Source organism: Lathyrus oleraceus, chromosome 5, assembly GCF_024323335.1.
Source record: "Lathyrus oleraceus cultivar Zhongwan6 chromosome 5, CAAS_Psat_ZW6_1.0, whole genome shotgun sequence".
Lineage (NCBI taxonomy): Eukaryota > Viridiplantae > Streptophyta > Magnoliopsida > Fabales > Fabaceae > Lathyrus > Lathyrus oleraceus.
The window spans coordinates 185,034,303-185,057,685 of NC_066583.1; the positions used below are offsets into that span (position 1 = coordinate 185,034,303).

The 23,383-nt window shown below is 32.8% G+C and overlaps 1 protein-coding gene across 3 annotated transcripts; it reads right to left on the reverse strand.

Moving 5' to 3' along the window:
* Positions 1-711: 711 nt before the first annotated feature.
* Positions 712-8,046, reverse strand: LOC127082154 (cyclic nucleotide-gated ion channel 1). Of its 3 annotated transcripts, XM_051022377.1 has the most exons (8): positions 7,824-8,046; positions 7,405-7,544; positions 6,662-7,217; positions 6,222-6,434; positions 5,235-5,524; positions 4,017-4,128; positions 3,009-3,245; positions 712-1,663 (listed from the first exon to the last, which is right to left on the reverse strand). In XM_051022377.1, exons 2-8 carry the CDS (start codon positions 7,431-7,433, stop codon positions 965-967), a joined length of 2,136 nt encoding a protein of 711 aa, XP_050878334.1. In that variant the 5' UTR covers positions 7,434-7,544; positions 7,824-8,046; the 3' UTR covers positions 712-964. The 3 variants fall into 3 exon arrangements, with proteins under 3 accessions (XP_050878334.1, XP_050878335.1, XP_050878336.1); XM_051022378.1 differs by lacking the exon at positions 7,824-8,046 and having other exon boundaries at positions 6,662-7,210; positions 7,405-7,545; XM_051022379.1 differs by lacking the exons at positions 6,662-7,217; positions 7,824-8,046 and having other exon boundaries at positions 7,405-7,533.
* Between the last annotated feature and the right edge of the window lie 15,337 nt (positions 8,047-23,383).

Below are 23,383 nucleotides of genomic sequence, written 5' to 3' on the forward strand. Positions count from 1 at the left end.
GAATCTGCATTCAGATCTCATGATTTTGAATCGGGAAAATCAGGATAACTTCAAACCAATTCGGCCATTCGATTAATCATGTAGACTAAATCATGTCACATTGTACTCTATATTTTTTTTTATTTCTTTTCAAAATTAAAATTGAATGTTGAAGTTAAAGTATGTCTCCATCATTTCATCTACCTTCAACGTCGCCTCTCTTCAACCTTGTATCGCTTCTCACTCCTTCCATTGTTGTTGTGTAAAGATCAATGCATGGATGGTATCGACTACAACAAGACGGTGGGGAGGAAGGCTTCTGCATTGATGCTTTGTTTAAACTACCTCTATTACATTTTTTAAGCTTTATTAAAACATAGAAGGACAAATGATGTGGTACATGCAATTAATCAAATGAGTGATATTAGCTTAATGTCACTTCAGATGATTCGCATCCAATCCTGATTTCCTATACCAGAATTATGCTAGTATTAATCAACACTCTTCTAAACACGTACTATCCAATTAATGAAATTCAAATAAATTCTAAATTCTATGTTTACTTGGGATCCACATGATTTAATGTAACCATTCAATTTTCAACAAATTAAAAAGCAACTGAAAAAGAGTGTATTAGGAAGCATGTTGATAACACACGTCTGCTCTACAAATTTCATCACCATCCAAGCACGAAAAAATAGAGTAAAGAAATATACATTTTAGACAGTTCCATCCAAGAATGAAAATCATTTAAGCGACAATCACATACGTATATATACAATTCATAATCAATATTTTTATACACATTCTATATTTTAAGCTAACTTAAAAAATAAAATAAATGAAATGACATCTTGGTCTTCCTATCTTTTTTTTTAACTTGGTCTTCCTATCAAAAGTTCATTTCAATTTAATTTTTCGTTATGTGACATCTTTTCTTTTCTTTACTTGTACATCAAGGCAATATCCATCTCCATTGATTACACTATTGCTCTTCAGCAGTAAAATCAGGTTCAGCAGGTTTCTGAAGCATCATTGGAGGTAGCCTCTCTGGCACCCTAGTCTTCCTTGTGCCATTTCTCCGAATAGCTCGAAGCACATTAGCAGCAAATCTTGAAGCATATATTGTAGCACCTAGGCTAGGTGAACTACCACCTTCCTTGGCCAATGCATCTTGCAACCTATTTTCCTCTTCCCTGAGAGATTCTTCAAGTTTCTTTTTACAATAGCGCCTCCAAGCTGCTTGTATGAAACATGCAGCCCATGTCCGCCATTGTTGGGAGTAAAACCTAAAAGTGTGGCGAAGCTGCTTACTGTGAAGGCGTCGAAATTGTGATGCAACAAACTTCAAATCCTCGGCTTTTAGAGCGAATGCTTCCACTTCTGAAAGTGTTTGGACAGTTCTGGTTGAGATGGGAAGATTTGCAGAGGAACGAGGATCTAATGCCCATGTGAGAAGCTCCTCTCCACAGAAGTCACCAGCTTTGAGGTATTCAGAGTTAAAGAAACCTGTTCTTCCACCGTTTGTTGTCACAGTCAATAGTTTGCCACGCATTATGAAAAGCATCTCATCGACAGGATCTCCTTCGCGGACAATGCAGCTTTCTTTTGTATAAAGCACTGGTTTGAGGCAGTCACATACTGCATCCAAAAGTTGCTCGTCCATTTTCTCAAATATTGGCACCTAAATCCATTCAAAAAAGATTAAAAAAAGTTATTAATATCTTTTGAAATTATGATAGAGTTGCATTTCTATTTAGATTACATCTCTCATTATGTAAATAGTCGTTTCAACCTTTTCTATATAATAAAGATATACATATTTCAAGTTGGTATCATGGAGGTCATACTAATATAGTTGGACATTTGGATGCCGATTGAGCAGAGAATGCAACTGATAGACGGTCTACATTTGATTATTGCATTTTTGTGGGTGAATTTGATTTGTAGAAGAGAAAAACGCAGAACTATAATTCGGTCTTTTTGTATTTTTGAAATTATTTTTTGGATTTTTCAAAAAAAATCGATTTTGTTTTGAAAAAAAAAAGAATTTTTGTATTTTCCAAAAAACAGTTTTTTAATTTTCAGAAAAAAATCAGTTTTTTTTTTCAGATTTTTTTATTATTATTTTTTTAAAATAGATCTAATAAAGATAGAGATAATCCATTAGATTATTAAAATATGTTGGATGAATTCGATCAATCCATTCCATACATATAAATGAATTGGTTCAATCCATGCATATAAATGAATTGGATCAATCCATGCATATAAATGGATGAATTTAGTCTCATCCATTAACTTAACTTTTATGTGGTGGATGGATTTGATGGATTTTTTTATGGATGAATTTTGTTTTAATGGATCCAATTGTCACCCCTACTATTCGGTATGCCATATCATCCTAACTAATAGATATTCTATTAAATGTGTTAAGAATCCTACATTAGATATGAGATATGGTTTGAAAATGTATTTATAAGTGAGGGCAATCTTCACGTTACAAGGCAGTTTTTGTAAGGATGAATTAGGCATATTCAAAATTCTAAGATGAATTCTAAGATGGTATTAAAGTCAATTCTAAATACGTAGGGCCACTGCTATAAGGATTTTGCCTTTTGTTATCGGACCACCCACTATTTATACGCACGTACCAAGCTTCATAGTGCTGGGTGTGAGAAGATGTGTTAAGAATTCCACATCGGATGAGATATAGTCCGAAAATATGTCTTAAGTGGGGGTAATCAATATCTTACGAGTCAGTTTTGTAAAGTTGAGTCATGTCCTACTCAAAATTCTAAGAAAATGCTCCCCCAACCAAAAAATATAGATACAATAAAACAGGACAACGTAACTTGTTATTTTGAGGGACCTGCTAAGCATGATGGACCGAGTTGTTCGGCAAAGAAAGTAACGACCATTTTAAATCATGGGAAAATAAAGAATGAAAAAACCAAAAAAATGAAACAAAGATCGGAAAAAAACTCCTATATTAACACAATTTGAAAAGGAATCATGGAGAGACTTACCCTCATTAGTAAAGCCAGGCAAAGATGCCTCTTGATGTCTCTTCTCAAATCCTTGGGAAGATTGCGAATCAAGTTGTCTTCATCAACTCCTCTGGTTTCTTGCCATTTGTATTGCTCGTGTCGTCTGATTCTTTCTCTCAAGCTGTCGGGAAGTAGTCGATGAGACATCCACTGTTCCGCATCTCTCCTTTTCACTCTCATCTCCTCCAATCTTGTAGTTGTCGACTGCAAATATGTCTGTTTCGGAAGAAAAATAAAGTATAATGGATCATATCCTTTAAGAAAAAAACCTCGTCACAGAATGGATCAGGTGTCAAATTATTTTTCAAGCAATAATGTCCAAATAAATAAATGAGGAACAAGATTGTATTTAAAGATGGTAGAATGTCTATGAAGTGGAAGAGCATTAAAGGGCCACTCTCCACAATAGATGTTCATCCACTCTCCAATAAGAGGGTCAATCTAAGGGTGGGCCAATTAAAGCCCTAACTTTAGGCAAAGTAGCAAAAAAATTTGTGCAATTAGTTTTTAATAAAACAAACAGGTCACATATATTAACAGAGTGGTCAAACCTAAAAGCACATATTGATATTTATGAAACAAAAAGACCACACATGATGGTAAAAAGGCCCAACTTCTTTCTCTCAAAGTTTGTTTTAGGTCTCACTCACCCTTGGGTCTGGCACTGCCCAATAAGTACATTAAAATATAATACTGAACATTCCCACTATAACTGTAGACTGTAGTAAGTGCTCTAGTACCAAAAATATGATCTCCTTTAACGTGAGAAAGTCTCCGAAAGGGAAAATCTAATCAAATAGTAATAAACAAATGTATAGTGCTTTTGCAACAAAAAAGAATATACCCAGCAGAAAGACATAAACCAGTAATCGTTAACAAAAAAGGACGGATCTCAGTACCAGCAACTAATTTATTCCATAATCAGCATATAGTACAGTATTATTTTCTAATTAATCAACATTATACATAGATATATTCATTACCAACCTGCATATTTCCAATGAGGAATGCAAATAATACCAAACCAGCAATAGAAATGAAAATTGCAAAGCAGATTTCCCAAACAAAGGTACTTGTTGCCAGATTCTGACCAAGAGAACTGCAGTAAAACGGATCCCCCAAAGGAGGGTGGAAAATATTAAAAGAATGTTAGATTAGATAATGACTTGGTAAATCTATTTGAAATCAATATTTAAAAACTATTATGGGTGGGTTTGTTTCATGACATGCAAACAAACTCCCAGAAAAAGTGGCCTTGAGATGTAAAGTTCCAATATTTGATGCAAGTTTTTTTTAATCCCTGGATATTCTCGATTCCCCATAATGTAATTTACTCGTGCTTTCCTTATTTCCTTTCAATGTTAAAAAATGCTGAAATTGTATATTCCCGTGAGAATTCTTAGAATTTGGGTTTGTGGCCTAACTCAGCCCCACGAAACTAGTTTCTAAGGGGAACACTGATCAAGCAGTCAAGCCTCATAACCACTAACTACTTAGGCAGCAGCCATATCTACAGCCAACTCAGATTAGAGACGCACGCTAACATGCACCACTTAAACCATATCTCTACGTGGTGTGAGACTACACACTCCCTCACAAGCAATTGTTATGTTCTTCCTATGTTTGGTTCAGGTCTGTTATATTTTTCTTCTCTGTATAAGTTTTATTGCTCCATACTTTAGGTTCTTTAATTATTTGTTCTTTATTCATTAAGTAGAAAGTCTATTTAATTTTGTGTAATTTTCTATTTTTAGTATTTATGTTTTCTTTGCACATTGATTTACTCTTTGCAATAGCTATCCCCTATACTGCTATAGCATTTTAGGCCGTCGATGCTACAAAACGGTATCTGGGATTAACAATATAGCTTGACACGTGTGATCGGTGACAGATGGCAGACCACGGCGGAGAGCCAAAATTCCGCAATAAAGCCTGCTATATAGCACTGTGGCAGAAAGCCAAAAAATCGCCACCGATCTCAACCATGGCCTATATTTGACAACACTGCACTTGACTAGCAGAACCCCAATTTCCCCATTTCATTGAGGCATTAACTGTGTCCAAAACATAAGCCAAAACCAACTTCCACTTCTTTGCACCAAATCATAATAAAGTTACTTAGCAAAGTGGCCACAAATAGCATATGATTACTTTATAATCTAAAAAACAAATAGCATATATTAAAAAAGATTCTATGAAGCAAACCTCAAATTCTTTAGACCCCACCAAAAACAATAAAAAAATTTCTGTGGAAAGTCGGTTGATCCCACAACTCCAGATTGAAGGGCATCAAGGAAAATTCCAAAATTAAAGAGTGTTGTATTTGGATTCTGTATTGGGCATGAAGTATTTAGGAATGTTGAAATTGTGCCCAAACCATGATGACCATCACAATACATTTGAGCCCTTATACATGTGCTATTTTTTCGACATGCATTTTGCCAGCATGTGGTTTCTCTTTCAATAGAAAACAAGTACCAAAAGGCACCAAGAACCTATGAACAAGTAAATCAGCAAATTAGAAAGACAGGTAGATGATATAGTTTTGAATTTTCATTATATTTTTCTTAAAAGGCAGACCATATCTTTTTTTTTTTTGAATTTTCATTAATAAGAGCACTTTTATAAAAATAAAAAAATTATAAAAAAAGACAACAATTATGTTGGATTTAAATATGCAACTTTGCAAACCAACATAAAGTGATGTGGACATGAGAATTTGAAACAACAATATATACATAGAGATGTAAGAAGCATGGACATGGCAACACTGAAAATTTCAGCATATTTTGCACAGCATCAGACACATGTGCTAAATATGTGTATCTGTCTGTCTCAACAGTGTCCAGCAATATGTCCAGTAAAGGCACAACTCTAATTTTTAAGTGTCTGCTTCATGGTGACCTTCAGCAACATTCTAATTAGGAGATAGAAAGCGGGTTTGAGAAAATATATTCAGCTCATTAGACATGATTTGGAAACTAAATGAAAATTAATTCACAACATGATCCTGTTTTATATTATCAGGGGAAAAGAAAAGGTTAGAAATATCAATTTTGCACACAACTAAACCACAAAAATCCTTCTCCCTCCCTATCCACCTCTTATAGCTTTGTAGAGTTTTTCAAAGGCAAGCACAAGAATACTTTTTGATAAATGTGCATAAGAAAAACAAAAATAGCACAAACATACATGACTTGCAAGCATGTAAAGAAAGAGGTTGAATGCAGCTCCAGCCCACGCTGTTTCTGTGAGAATGCCAGAGGTCCTTGTAACTTCTTTATATAGTGGAGCTATTCGTACAAACCGTGGCACATATTGAAAGAAGACAATAAATTTCAGCAAATTTTTCGTGTTCAATGATTCTGAGCCTCTCATCTTCGGAATGATAAATAGAATCACCACCTAACAATGTAAGAGCAAGTTTTGAGACAAAATAAGCTCAATAAATGAATCCTCAATCATGTAAACTGCTCAATCTAAGCACATAAAACACTTACGAAATTAAACATGGAGGATTGAACTTTATTCCCTAATTACATATTTACATTACATGATAAGTTTTCCTACATGTTATGATGTTGGACTAGAGTGCAATAACTAAAGAAATTAAGACAAAAGAATTTCACTACCTGTGGGAGGGGAAGAACAGCAAGAATGTCAATTAAGAAGTACGATGACATATATCTCTTTGCTATTGCCCAAGAATCTTCAACCAAAACACCTCTTCCAAACACTCGAGAAGAGGGAGCAATGAATCCCGTACGAAATTGGAAAATTATATGAATAATATAAAAAATATCGGAGAAAGACCTTAAAACAGTTGCCGTGGTTTCCATTTTTCTGTCTCGCGAAAGACATTTCTTGTCATCATCAATCATAGGGATATAGAAGAACAAAGGATCAATCGATACAGCAATAAGACAAGATAACACAAATATTTTGTTCCATTTTTGAAGAAAAGGACCCTGCGGGTCAAGGATTTTCTTTCCAGAACTAAAAAATCTAGTAAGCAAACTGTGGCGGGAAAAAGATTTGAACGGTTTCGCAAATCCCTTTATTCTCTCCGAACTAGATTCAAAGCCCCTTTGAAACTTCCTAGAAACTGAGTTTAGTGTAGTTCTAATTCTCCCTGAACGCGTCACATGAATTCCAGGAGAGTTCATCTCAGAATTCCAGTCCTGAAATCTGAACATCGTATAATAAATAACAACATGATAAACCATTCAAGGAAGAGACATCTAGACACAAAAACGCCGATTTGGCAATAAAATTTCCGAAAGTACTCGCCTCCATTGACAACTAAATTATTTTTAAAATATTAAATACTACTATCTATAGAAAGTAAAATAAAAGTAGGTAGCATTATACTAACCTAACAAATTTATCTTGCTGAAAAGTCATGATTGCGACACAATTCAAAAGCAAGAAAGAACACAAAGAATCCGTGAGTAATAAATCTCAGCTTGGAAAACACTAAACTTCATCTTAAACCTCAATTGAATTAGTCATAACCTACAACAAAACAATAGAGATTTTCAGAATTAGTCAACCAAAAAATATTAATAATTAATTACAATAAGTTAAAAATCAAATAGCTGCATAATAAGCCCCTTCCATGTACACACGAGAGAATAATCAACACAATTAGATGAGAAATTCAAAACGAGTACACATCATGATATACGGATGATGATGATGATTACGAATAATTAGGGGAAATAAACAGTGGATTATTGATAATCACGAATAAAATTCCAAAACAGAAGTAAAACAGAGAATGGAGAAAGGTACCGTGAGTAGTAACTGAAGTATGAAAGCAAAAAGCGGAGATGGAATTGATGATGAAAAGTGTGGAGGAGTTGGAAGGGAGAAGAATTGAAGTGGAAGAGAAGGTTCGTGGAAAGAAAGCGGAAATGTTGGGGGAGAGAGAGGTTATTTACAGATAGCGACGGAGAAAGAGAGAGTTTGCGTTTCGTTGCGGTTGAATACTGGTGAGACAGTCATAGACAGAGAGAAAGAGAAGAAAGTCTACTCTGGCGCGGGTCCCACTCTATTTCAATTATTATTATTATTTATATTAAAAAAAGGTGCTAATAGTAATCTTTGTTCAATTGGATTTAGTGCCGGTTTTGCCTCAAACCCTCAACATGCTTCTACCATAACTCATAACCAGCACCCGCGGTCCCGTCTCAATGTCCGCTTTTTTAATTCATATTATTACAAATATAAGTGATATTATTTTTCAAATATAATTTTAAAAAATACAGTATGTGGAAGTTATTAGCAGAAAGTTACGTGTAAATTAATAATAGTGATTTTATTAAAAGTTATTAGATAAATTACACAATAAAATATGGGTAGAAATGGTAGAAAAATAGGTTACACCAAAAGAAAGTATTCCCTTTATATATTGTTATATATTAAGGAAAATTTATTATGCTATCCCATATACTTTGACATGGCACTCCTATATTTTTACAATATCAATACTCCTTCCGTTTTTTATTATAAGTTGTTTTTTATTTTTGACACGTATTAAGAAAAGTAATAGTTATGGTATGAAAAAAAGAAATTATGAATGATTTTACAAAATTATCATTCATTAATGGTATTGAAAAGAGAAACTGACATAATTGAACTAGAGAGAATAATAAATATTTAAGTGTATAATATGAAAAATATCATTAATGATTCATTGATATTATAAAACTACTTATATTGTGGTACAAAATATTTTTTCAAAATGACTTATAATAAAAAACAGAGGTAGTATTATTTTTGTCAAAATTTTATTAAAATATTTAAACAAAAAATACAGTAGAACAAATAAAAATTTAATATAAATAAAAAAAATTGATAGCATAAAAAATCCAATACAAATAAAAAAATCAATATATATAAAAAAATTGATAGATTGGATATTTTAAAAATCTGATATATAGGGTAACATGATATGTAGGGTAACACACTGTTTTTTTTAAAAGTACCTCTTTTTTAACGGGATTTTTGAATAATGGTAAAAATTCTGATAGTTTAAAAGATATTGATTTTTTCAAAACCAGCTTTCACATACTGGATTTTTAGTGGATCAATCAAAATTTTGGTAGTGTAAATTGAAGGGTAAGGATTTTGTGGATAATTTTGTACGAATGTGATTGCACCGCCCATTTTGTGTGATCCAAAATGAATCCAAAGTCGTATAAATAGAGGTCGTGTGTTGTTAAGAAAAATATCTTACAATGCTTCGATTTTTGTTTAAGTCGAAAATGTACTTCAACTGAATGAAACCTCCTGTAGAGTTTCGCCTCCCAGAGAACATCACATGTCTTGCCCTTCTGAGATCCAAGTTGAATAATATGTTATCCCATGCCGAGAACATAAAGATGAGTAAGATCGAGTTTCTTGCACCATATGCATATTGATGAAGGAGTTGATGGCATTATCATCTGCATAATAAACACGATACCATATGCCTATTGATGATGGAGTTTGTGGCATTATCATTTGCATAATAAATTGGAATGTGATTATGTTATGTGAGATTATTATACTTGTTGTTGTTGTTTACCATCCTACTGTTAATTTTCACCATTAACATTTGTAAGGTGTATTCTCACCCCTTTTTGTTGTTGTGGCGTCTGTACTCCTCTGGAGTACAGACACCTGGGTACTTAGCAGGACTAGTTACTTGTGAGTTGGAAGATGGCCTTGGATCTTGTTTATTTTTTACATTTATCGCTATTTAGTTTGTCTATATGCTTTGATCTGTAACATCGGGGATGAGACATATTATTCATTTTGAGTTGATTTTTGAAGTTATTTTCCTTGAGTATTTTCTTTAAATAATCATTTGATGCTATGAGATAATTTGAATTCTGCTGCGAGATTTTGAAAAATATTTATGAAGTGTGTATGTTGAGTTTTGAAGTTCTCTTTTATATTAGGAGTCGGAGTTTAGGGCGTTACACATACACATCTCAGACAGGTGCCTAGCCAATAAGGTATCTCGTCGCTGATAACAAAAAAAAGTGTCATCGAACTCTTGATGCATTATATGGTTTGCGTAGTGTGTGCAGATTACATCGTCTAAGGTCAACTCATCATTCCTCTTCCTGTAACCCATTTTTTTCATCTAAGGATTACCAAATGTTGTCACTTCGTTCAGAGGATTGTCATAATGCTCTTATTGTTACAAGGACTACCGTAACCCATTTTTTCATCTGAAGATTACCAAATGTTGTCACTTTGTTTTAAGGGTTTCCAGAATACACCATTGTGTTACGTAAGAATTCGTAACTTGATTTTTGAGTCTGATGATTATCAGATGTTATTTGGTTCGTTCTGTGAGAAGTTGGGACCCACCATTGTGTTATGTGAGAATTTGTAACTTGATTTTTGAATCCAAGGATTACCGGATGTTATTTGGTTCGTTCTGTGATAAGCCAAAAGCCACCATTGTGTTACGTGAGAATTTGTAACTTGCTTTTTGAATATGAGGATTACCGGATGTTATTTGGCTCATTTTGTGAGAAGCTAAAACACACCATTGTGTTGCGTGAAAATCTGTAAGTTGTTTTTTAAATATGAGGATTATCAGAAGTTATTTGGTTCGTTCTGTGAGAAGCTGGAATCCGCCATTTTATTACGTGAGAATTTGTAACTTGCTTTTTGAATCCAAGGATTACTGAATGTTATTTGGTTCGTCCTGTGAGAAGCCAGAACCCACCATTGTATTACATGAGAATCTGTAACTTGCTTTTTGAATCCGAGGATTATCGGATGTTATTGGGTTCGTTCTATGACAAGTTGAAATCCACCATTATATTACGTGAGAGTTTGTAACTTGCTTTTTGAATTTGAGGATTATTGGATGTTATTCGGTTTGTTTTATGAGAAGTCGGAACCCACTATTGTGTTATGTGAGAATCTGTAACCCATTTTTTGTTATGTGAGAGGCCATAACCCATCATTTTGTTACGTGAGAATTTGTAGCCCACTTTTTTATTCTATGAGAAGTAGTAACATATCCATTTGTTATGTGAGAATTTGTAACCCAACTTTTATTCTATGAGAAGCCATAACTCATTATTTTGTCACGTGAGAATCTGTAACTCACCTTTTCATTTTTATGAGAGGCCAGAACTCATCATTTGGTTAGGTTGAAATCTGTAACACACCTTTTCATTTTGGGAGAAGCCAAAACCCATTACTTTATTACATGAGAATCCGTAACACACCTTTTCATTATGTGAGAAGCCAGAAATCAACTTTTCGTTATGTGATAATCTAGAAATTACCATTTTATTACAAAGATTGTGGAATACCATTTGGTTCATTATGTGATAATCCAGAACTTGCCACTTTATTACAAAGATTGTCGAATGTCATTGGTTCGTCCTGTGAGAATCAAGAATTTACCATTTTGTTACTGATATTTCTGAATGTCCTTTGGTTTGGTCTGTGAAAATCCAGAACACACTGTCTCTTTTGAAGCATCCCTAAGGAACATTCTCCCTAGTCATTTTGTCAGATATATTCCAATGGACCCTTTTCACCCTACCTCATTCAATCCCTAGTGAGTCCACCTTTCATTTCCATTCACCGATAAAGGTATTTCGCCAAGTCTCATTTCATTTCATTCCATTGCTTTTACATTTGAAGGACGGAATTTGGGTCATTTGTATTTAATTATCTTTCACCATGATTATATGAAGATTATCATCATTCATACTCTCTGGGTAAAAGTAATTAAATAGGGGCAGTTGTCGTACCTTAATTTTATCCAAACATTTCATTTTTCAGTTAACTAGCTTTATTTTGTTTGATCTAAAATATCAGTACAGTTTTGCATATAGACCGGTTGAAGCAGTTTTCAAAGGCAAGTAAAATCAGCAGACAATTTTTTTTTAGTTCGAGCCAACGACTGCTTGTTTTATTAAACAATATTACACGTAGTTTAGTCTAGTACACTAGTTCTTTTTTCCGCATTCGCGCGCGATCGAATTTCAATTAATTTGAGTCTTTTCATTCAAGTATTTTAGCTGCAATAAATGATATGTGATTGTCTATTTTACTGAACGATATTACAAGTAGATAGGCTCGGCGTGCTCATTTTATTTTTTCGCGTCTGCAAGCATTCACGTTTTATTCAATTTTTGTTTCCTTTTTATTCGTTTTTTAGTCCAAATAATTAAAACAAAAAAATAATAAGTTTAGTATTATTACGATTATAATTAGTATTATTATTTTATTATTCTTAAATTTTTGTTTCTTACCCAAATATCACAAAAATGACAAAAATAAACAAATATCTCTAAAATCTCATTTTATTTGATCACATGTCATACACCATACATGCATCATAAATGGAAAAAATCCAAAATAGAATGTTACATCATTTACATACCATTCACATGTTTAACCATGTTTAATTACATTTTTTACCAAATCAAACAAAAGTCTAACATAATTTGAATAAGACAAAATACAATGGTACACCATCATCCATGCACCATGTCATCATCTCCATATACCATCATCATTCTCACCATCCATTCATGCTGCAAATGAGTCACACAATTTGTCCTCCTTTTTATCTCACTTTTGATCAAACAATTTTTACCTCTTTTTTTCTCTCCTTTCATGATAAATTCTCACACACTTTAGACTTTCACATACTTGAATCCATCCTATAAATTGAGATGAGGAGGAAAAAAGAAGAACAAAAAAAATTCAGCCCCAAGCTCTAAAAAAGCACACGAAAATCTAACATTAAAACCTCATATTCCATCTTAAACCTTTCTTGATCTCCATCAAAACTTCTCCTCCATCACCATTTTCATACCTCTCTTCATTCATCTTCACACCTTCAACTTATCTTCACTAACCTCCATCAAAACCATAACATATAACCTCCATAAAATTCACCTTCTAACCACCATTCTCACGCAAAATCCTTTAAAATCACCTACAAACCAAAATCACTCACAACACAACAAAATCTGAAGAAGCAAGAATCGAGTCTTCACCACTGCGTCGGGCGAAAAATCAATATCGCCACTACAACCGTCGGACCACCACGATTCCGCCGAAAATCATTGAACTACACGACCACATTTTCTTATCTGGAATTGTGTTTCCGTTCTCATTTCCAACAATCCTCTGCATTTTCCGGCCACCGATTTTGTTCGCGCTTGGTATTCCCACACCCATTTTCATGATTTGCTTGTAGGTTTCCATGGATTCCGTCTTTCTTATGTTCTTTTCTGGATCTAAAAAATGTTTGTCGGTTACATTGATTTTGCTTTTTTAGAGAAGTAGTGAGATAGATAGGGTAAGGTAGGAGGACATATGAATCTAAGGCTTAAAAGAGAAGGCACTTCTAAAACACGTTTTTGAGAGAGAGAGAGAGAGAGAGAGAGAGAGAAGAATTATTGTGTTTCTGAATTTGTGAAAACTGGAGAAAAAAAATGTGAGAGAGAGGAGAGAATTTCATGCATTATCCGTTTTTTGCCCTTTCTCTCTTTTTGTTACTTGTTTTTTTTTTAATAAATAGAGTGTTACATGTCCTGATTGCATTGATTATAGTTTTGTTTGAATTTTGAAAATAAGAAAAATCCATTAGATTTATTATAATTGAATTAAAAAATTTAGGATAAGATTTTTGGGTTAAATGAATGGGGCGCCTCCCCCCTTTTTGTGCACTATATTCTTTTTTCAATTTTTTATTTTATATATTTTTATATAAATTTAGCAGGGTTACAAATGTTTAGAGATTAGTATTGGGATTACATCTAAGTTAAGGTTCAATTTGTTTGCACCCCATGTTTTATGTTTGTACCCCTTTCTTTTTACTTGTCGTTAATTATTTTAGTTAATTAATTAATTTGATTAAATTTATTAATTTTTTATTATATTAATCAATTAAAACTCCATTATATTTTTAATATAATAAAATAATCACACTATTTCACGATTAAATCAAGGTCCGCTTTTTTCACAAATAAAAATTCAAGCAAAAATACCTTCAAATCATTTTCAAACGAAATTGAGTCAAACACTTGATCAGTATCAGGTCTTTTTCCCAAACTTAACCCAAAACACGTCAAAATCTTTTTGCAATAAAATCGGATGAAAATGGACTAATTGAGCGTATATCCCTTTTCCCCCCGAATACTTGGATACATTTTGTATAGAGTGTCTTTCAAGTACTTCTCATCTTTAAAATGCTTTAATTCGATTTAATATATTTTTCGCAATTAAATGGATGAAAAATGAGTAGTTTGGCGTATGCTTCTCTTTTCCTCAAGTACATAGATATGTGTTGTATAACTTGTCTTTAAAGTACATGTAATCTTTAAAAGACTGGGATTCAATTAAATCTCTTTCGTAAATAAATTGGATGAAAAAAATACTAGTTTAGTGTATGTCTCTCTTTTCCCTGAGTACTTGGATATCTGTTGTATAACTTACCTTCAAGTATTTGTCATCTTTAAAAAACTTTAATTCGAACAAATCTTTCTCGCAATTAAAGACATGAAAAAATACTAGTTTGACATATGCCTCTCTTTTCTCCCGAGTACTTGGATACCTGTTGTATAGCTTGTCTTTCAAGTATTTGTCACCTTTAAAAGACTTTAATCCGATTAAATACTTTTTGCAATAAATTGAATGAAGACGAACTAGTTTGGTGTATGCCCCCCTTTTCCCCGAGTATTTGGATACTTGTTGTATAATTTGCATTTTGAATACTTGTCATCCATAAAAAAAATCAATAAATCAAAACCTCTTTTTGGCCTCAGCGCGACAAAATTTTATTTCATAAATGAATGATGTTTTATTCATTCTGACGTGAAGCACAAACTAACGCTTCAATCTTTCCATGTGCAAGTAGCAAGCAACATTGCCCGCTCGAATGCGATCAAAACAAGATATGTGAGAATTGGGATCATGTTTTATCCATTCTAACACGATGGATTCACAACGTTCCTACTTCCAATGACTAGGTAGCAATCAATGTTTTTTCGCTCGAATGTGACATAAGCATCCTTCACTAAAATTAACCAACATACAAACATTTATTACCCACAAAAACGTAGCTTTGAATTTCTCATCGCACCAGAGGATACATAAGAGTGAGATTAAACGTATCGTCAAACACTATAATAAAAAAATATGAAAATATCTTTTTCTTGCAAAGAACTATGTAGCTTTGAATTTCTCATCGAACTTTAGGATACGTAGGAGCAAGACTCTCCATCTTGTCAAGCATCCTAATAAAAAACTTATTTTTAGCCCTTTTCTTTTCATTTTCAAACTTTTAGTAATTAGAAGAAAACAAATAAACGAAAGCTAACACTTATATTCTCAAAACTAACTAAATGGTTCATGTTGAGTACAATAGATATGAGGGGTGTTAATACATTCGCCTCGCATAATCGACTCCCGAACCCGAATTTGGTTGCAATGACCGTTTTATTTTATTTTATGATTTTTGTCGATATTTTCCCTTTCCTTTTAGAAAAATAAACTTCGGTGGCGACTATGTTGTTATTTAGATCACTCCTTACACCCAGGTATTTTTTGCGTCGCAAAACCTCCTAACTAATGAGAGAAGCGGTGAAGAAAGTAATTGTTAGGCGAAGATGGAACAAAGATGAAATATCATCCAAGGTAATCATTATCTCATCAAATGGAAGATAGGAGGAAAATATCTCCTTATGTCATCACTCAACAAATGTTATCAATAGTTGGCGGTCGAGCATCACCAACAAATAGTCTAGTGAAAGGACACCACAATATTCAACTATCACCCTGACCTCCCGTATCAGGGTATCTAAGAACTATCCATCTTCCCCCGTGGGTGGGCACCTTCATCGGTATTCAATCGTGTATTAAACATAATTAAATGAATAAGTTATTTTCAACGTATGAATAATATATAAAGTCACATCAAGAATATCATATACATACCCCTCCCTGCCATAATATGAATGCAACATGATAGACATATCCAGTGAGTATAGAATAGTCATTGGCCCCTCCACGAACCCTTCATTCGTGTGTACAGACAACTCTGTGAAATCCAGAGTAGTGACATTTATCTCAACTGGAAGAGTAACCTCTATATCATTCGTAGCAAGTACCTTAGTAGTCGTATGTATAGTAATCTATGTGGTAGTCAGAGCATCCATCTCAGAATGATGAGGAAGCTCCGTGAACTCATAAGGATATGTTACCTCTCTCTCCGACACCATTTGCATGTCATCCTCAACTATTGCATGGACATCCTTATCAACATGCTCGTCATCAGGATCTCTAATCTATCTGGCGAAAACTCTAAATCATCTTGTGAATGCACTATCCTTTTAGAAATGTTTTGAATGATGTCAAAACTAGGACACTTAGCATTTGTGTATATTAGACCTTATACTATATGTCTAGATGTGCATTTTCATCTTAGGATACTAAAAACCAGGTTAAAAATATTTTGACAAGTTAAAATTGAGTTTTTATGTGAAAAACTAGGTTAGAGGTTAACACATCCAAGCCATAGGTCGACACATACTGAAGGTTTTACAAAGTCAAAGTTGTTGCCTTCTATGTGTCGACACATAAGCTCATTAGGTCGACACATAACCTGTTTAGGTTGACTCATGCATGCTTGAGGTCGATGCATGTTGAGCTTTGGCAAAGGAAAATTCTCTACATGCTTGAGGTTGACGCCTAGGGTGTCTTAGGTCGATACATAAAAGCTAAAATGCCTTTAGGCTCGACACACTTGTACTATGGGTCGACACATACTATTTTGAAAATTCTAACTTGTAAGCTTTCTAAAATATGTTTATATGTGTGCGTAAGAAAAATTATATATATATATATATATATATATATATATATATATATATTATATATATATATATATATATATTATATATATATATATAATATATATATATATATATATATATCTATATATATATATATATATATATATATATATATATATATATATCTATATATATATATATATATATATATATATATATATATATGCCTATGTATCTTCAACCAATATGAAGGATCGGAGTACCGTAGTTCGGCTAGAAAATGTTTATTTGTTTGTTGTTTTTGGATTTTGAAAGTTCTCAATGCATCGGGGGCGAAGAAATATTTGATTTGAAAACGCCTCAATGCACAAGGGCATATGACTTAAGATTTGAATGTGTTAGATTAATTTTAATTGATTTGTTGATTGAAAAATGTTATGATTAGTTTGATTTAAGAAAATAGATTAAGTGCCATATATATATATATATATATATATATATATATATATATATATATATATATATATATATATATATATTATATATATATATATATTATATATATATATATATATATATATATATATATATATATATATATATATATATATATATATATATTATATATATATATATATATATTATATATATATATGCATCCTTTATAAAACATTGAAACCAAGAATATACAAAGATTTTTCTCATCATCTTCAATCTTTTTCTATGAATATACACAATAATTACACATAATCATTTTGTTGTGTGCCATCTAGATACAAGGTTGATAAGGTTCAATTTAGGATTTGTATAATCAAATTGGGTTGAGATTTTTTTGGGAGTTTCATTGATAAAACCAATTGGGGTTTTCCCTCCAAGTTCAATGGTGATTTTGGGGTTTTTGGCACAAGTTTTTGCAATTTGGACTCAGCCTAGTGAAAGCTTTGAAGAAAGGGATATTTGTCAAAGAAGTAGCGGAACCGGAGGATAAAATTGAAAGACTTGGGATAAGATTTTTCAATTTGGATTCAGCCGAGTGAAAGTTTTATAGAAAGGAGTTTTTGTCAAAGGAGTGGCGTGGCACGACTGGAAAATTACAGAGTCGTCTTCATCCATTATTTGTTCCTAAAGAACATGGAAATAATGATAAAACCTAAAAGATAAGGGTGAGACCTGGAATTTGGGAGTCAGTTAAGCGAGGGGAATGTGTTAGACACCCCTCACTTCCATTGTACTTAATGAGAATTTTCTCTAGATCTAGAGTTAAGCTTGTTTATCTAAGGGATGTCTATTTAGATTATTTGTTTTTGCCTGGTTACTTATTTATTTATTTACAAGAGAATCACTTTATTAGTTTTTAAGAAAATAAGATTATTTGATTACAATAAGGACCAAAAAAATATTTTTTATAATTGTACTCGCTAGAGTGTTTCAACTCTATGCCTATGTATCTTCAACCAATATGAAGGATCAGAGTACTGTAGTTCGGCTAGAAAATGTTTATTTGTTTGTTGTTTTTGGATTTTGAAAGTTCTCAATGCATCGGGGGCGAAGAAATATTTGATTTGAATGTGTTAGATTAATTTTAATTGATTTGTTGATTGAAAAATATTATGATTAGTTTGATTTAAGAAAATAGATTAAGTGTCATATATATATATATATATATATATATATATATAATATATATATATATATATATATATATAATTATTGTAGTTGGAAAATATTAAACAAGTTAACAGAAAAAAAGTTAATATTCTTTTTTTAATTATGTTAACTATAAGAGAATAATTAAAGTAATCTAATTACTAATAAATTTAACTAATTAAACCCAATTATGCTTAAGTACCCTAATTATATTTTATTGATCTTAATATCATCATAAAATTAACCTTAACTTTATCCTAATAAAAACCTAATTAAACACTTAATTATATATATTTTTTGGTGTTTTTTGTTATATTAATAAACCAATTAATTATTAAATCATTAAACTTTATTATTCCTAATCATATTCTATCAATTATCTAACCCTAAATCATAATTCTAATTAATAAATAAAATAGAAAACAATTAATATAAATAGGAAAAAAATCCTAGGAGGTGTAGAATAAACTATGTTAGTAATGGGCTATGGTTAGGGTGTGTAGATAGTAAGGGAGAGAGGCGCGTGTGCTATCTGAAGCCCACGCTTAAGGAAAACCATAAAGGGAGAGAGTCAACGGTTGGGTCTTTGGATCTCTTGATCAAGATCATAAGGGCTACGCGATGTGAGATCGTGGCCCTTGTTTTAGATTACTGGTCAATGTATGTAAAATGAATGGATGCGATGTAAAGTCAAAGGAGACTCGGGATACACACATATGTACAATAGCTAAGTTGAGTAAGCAAAGTGACTAGTGGAGGGAGCACCATGTAAGCATGACGTGGTAGCTGAGAGGGGGAGTATTTAATCCATTTCTCTTTAGAATTTATTCATTTCAATTATTTCCCTATCTCTCATTTCTCTCTCTCTCTCTCTCTCTATCTATCTATCTATCTATCTATCTATTTATCTATCTATCTATCTATCTATCTATCTATATTCTCTCTATTCTCCCATTCTGACCAAACCCCCGCCACCATTTTCCCGTCCTGACCACCACCTTTAACCATCATGAAAACCCCAACTCCGATTGAACTTCAACCAAAGTGTTCATACATTCATCCGAATTCCAAAAATCTCTAACCCAACCTTCAACTTTTGGGTTCCCTGGATGAACCCTAAGTTCATACCCTAAGAACCCTAACAATCCCCTATGAACCCTAAGCCTTTTATTCTACCTAAATAAATCTTAGGGTTCCCTAGATGAACCCTAACCCTAACTACAAAGAACCTTAACCATGGACCTTTCTAGAAAAGCCTCAAACTTGCCCAGATCGATATCGAACTACCTTTAAATCATATATTCAAACCTTCTAAACCTTAACCTCACATCCAAATAATAAATCAATAATAAAATTCCTGAAACCCTAAACCCCTTTTAATCTCAAACCATAACTCAAATCATTATACAAACACAACAATAGCAACATTATGGATGCAAACAAGCAGTAAAAAACATTGGAGTTCTACCAACCTACGGAGAAGAGGCATTGTCCGGTTAAAAAAGGTGACGACTTTGACTATTTTCCTTTGATTTTCTTTCCTTTGACTACTTCTTCTCCTTCTTCTAACCCCTCATTTCCCTTTTACTTTCTGTGCGAGGTCCTTTGAATTATTAGTGGCCAAGCTCGAGTGCTTTAGGGTTTTAATGTGAAACCCTAATCATTGTTCAATCGGAGCTCTAAGTGAAGGTTTTGGGAGTTGTATAAGCAAAACTTTATAGGGTTTTCTTAATTTTTTCCGTGTCCTTGTTCTGATTTTAACTTAGGTATTTATATATTAAGTTAGGGTTTCAGTAATCAAATAGATGGATTTGTAATAGGAAAATTCTTATTTGATTGATATTGTAATTTGATTTGATTATATTTTAGAGATTTTTTAGGGTTTTTGAGATCTGATTGCATTTGGTCCACTTTCTTGTATGAATCCAGAATCAGGATGTATCTGAAGTGAAAATGGAAGGTTTTGATTCAATATTTTTGCAGTGTTTGATCCAAATTTCTCTGATTTTGCGCGTGTTTGGGTGTTTGGACTTGGGCTTGAGAAAAGTTGACTTAAGTTAATCACAATATTGTCCAGATTAATAACAAACTAATAATATGACTAATAAATAATCAATCCTGATAAATCTTAATTACTATAATACGGCTAAGTAATAACTAATTATTTTTTTAACTTCTAACTAATAATATTTCTAAATAGCTATAAGAATAAGAATATAATTTAATTAATAAAATAACCATTAATGATAAGAGCCATAAAGAAAATAATATTATTATTTAAATTTTATTGACTATTAACTAATAATAATCTTCTAATTAATGACTAATAATGAACACTTAAAAAAGTTAATTTAAATAACAATAGCTACATTAATAATAGTATAATTTAATAATAAAACCTCCTAAATTAATATTCTAATTAAATGATTAAATTAACTAAATAACATATAATTAACAAATGAACACTACTTCCTACTAATTAAATAATCTAATTTGATTATTAAATTTTTAATGATTAATAATAATCTCTAAGCCACTAAAAAAATAATGCAAATTAGTTTAAAATAGTAATAATATATTCTTGCTTTTCAATTAGTCTTAGAAATTAGTTTTTTTCCTAAAAATTATGGCATGCCCTAGCAAGTTCTAAAAATGGCAATTAAGCATGATAGGATCAAAGACTCATTAAAAAGTCAAAACGGCCCCCTTTAATTTTTTTAGGTCATCGGGGTTGACCAAATGACTTGTGGGGGACTCTGGACATGTTAGTGCTCTAAACTTTAGGTTAGCTAAAAACGAAAAGAAACTTGGTCAAAATTTGGGGTACGACAACTGTCCTTATTTAATCAGCTTCAAACTGGGATGATGATGATTGTGAGTCTTCATCCTCTCAAGGAGAAGATGATTAAATATAGAGAGAGACCCTAATTTTGATCATGGAGTTAGTAGATTCTGGAGATAAGCAAGGTTCGAACAACCATTGATGCTTTGTGGGTGTCCAAACCAACCTTCGATGGAACCCTGATGATACCCGGTTGATTAGTTTCAGCAAATTCGGGTGAAACTTGCATATGATTCTTATGATCACAAAAATAGGGTAGGCCTCTGGAAATCCTCCTGTCGTTGTTTGATAAAACCCTGGTAGAACCCATTTGATCAATTTCAGCCCATCCGGGTGAAACTTGCATACGATTCCTATGATCATTCAATCATTTTACGGGAATCGAGTATGACTCTGATGATCCTTCATTTGCTGCAATTTCTATGATCATCCGATCATTTTGGAATCTTGATAGGACTCTGACGATCTTCCGGTCATTGCAATTCCTATGATCATCTGATCATTTTGGAATCTTGGTAGGACTTTGATGATCCTTCAGTTGTTGGAATTCCTATGATCCTCCCTTCATTCTTAAATCTTAATATGACTCTAACAATCCTCTGATTATTATAATTCATATGATCATCCGATTTTGGCAGGACTCTAACGATCCTCCGTTCGTTACAATTCCTATGATCATCCTATCATTTTGTAATTTTGGTAGGACTCTGACGATCCTTCGGTCGTTGTTTCATGAAACCCTGGTGGAACCCTGTGTATTTGATGGAATTTATCCCACGTGTGGGATAGATTTATAAAATGGGGATATGAGAGATGATCACATGCTCAATAGTTGACAACGATTATTCAGGATGATCGATTTACTAGATGTGCTCTTTTGGAAGACTCACGGCGAATGTGCTTGCTGGGGGAATCCGTTGTCAAAAGGCGCTTGTGGAAGTGTTACTTACTGGAGTAGGCCAATAAGTGTACATATTTGAGGAACTGTATTGGTATGGTTGGGGATTGGATTTTTAAGAGTTCTCACAAATCCTTTGGTATTATGTATGCGTGTTTATATTTTGAATTATGTTGCATTACCCGGAAATTTTGGCCATAACTTTAGTTTTGTAGGTCCAAATGAGGTGTCATTTAAAGCATTAGAGAGCTAACACGCAGAGATACCTCATGGTATTGCTTGGTGAGATAATTGATGTGTAGACATATGTTTATTGTAGGAATGTATATTACGAAATGTATGGATAATTGTATGAATAATTATGTTTACTTGATGATGAATTGATGTTAAAATGATTTAACATGTTTGAATGTTATGTGGATACACATTTGATGTGGCGCTGCTATTTAGTGATAATTTTGGTGATATTGCATATTGTTGAAAGTCATGAATCATGGTGTACGGACTTCAGTCTAATTTTGGCATGCTCTGGTCCTATGGTGTGGATTAAGAAGCGTGTAGCTAGTTCTATATGGGAATCCATGAAGTGTTACTAAAGGTGTTAGTAGAGAATTAATGTGCTCGGATCCTATGGTGGGGTTTAGGAGCGAGATGGACCTGTGTTCTCCATAATGGTACCACATGTATAAGTTTCATGTTGTGTCATGTGTCACATTTCATATATGTGTGCATATTGTTATAAATAGGTGTGAGATTGTGGTGATATTGATTGTGTATTAAATGTGTGTTGTGTTGTATGTTTGTTTACCTTCATACTCTTTACATTGGTCATATTGAGTGTTGTTTCTCACCCATTTGCTTCATGTTATCCATCATGGACATCTTGCAGATAACCAGGAGTGAGCATTATTATTGTATGTTGAATGTGGCTTGTTAGAGCTACTCTTCATTTTTTTATCGCTTTCTCATACATTAGTGATTTTTAGCGCTCTGATAGTGTAACATCGAGGATGGGAGTTGTCATACTTTTTGAGTTTATGTTGACTTTGTTGTTTTAAAGTTTATTACTTTATTTATGAAGTCGTGATGAAATGATTTGAATTTTTTTTAAAATAACCACTTTTTTCAAAATAAT

Excerpts from the sequence above, each read along its gene's own strand:
- LOC127082154 (XM_051022377.1), bottom strand. The coding sequence starts at position 7,433 with ATGACTTTTCAGCAAGATAAATTTGTTAG. Across the intron at positions 7,218-7,404 it reads CAGCAAGATAAATTTGTTAG|ATTTCAGGACTGGAATTCTG; the intron begins GTTAGTATAATG and ends TACGATGTTCAG. Across the intron at positions 6,435-6,661 it reads CTGTTCTTCCCCTCCCACAG|GTGGTGATTCTATTTATCAT; the intron begins GTAGTGAAATTC and ends TTACATTGTTAG.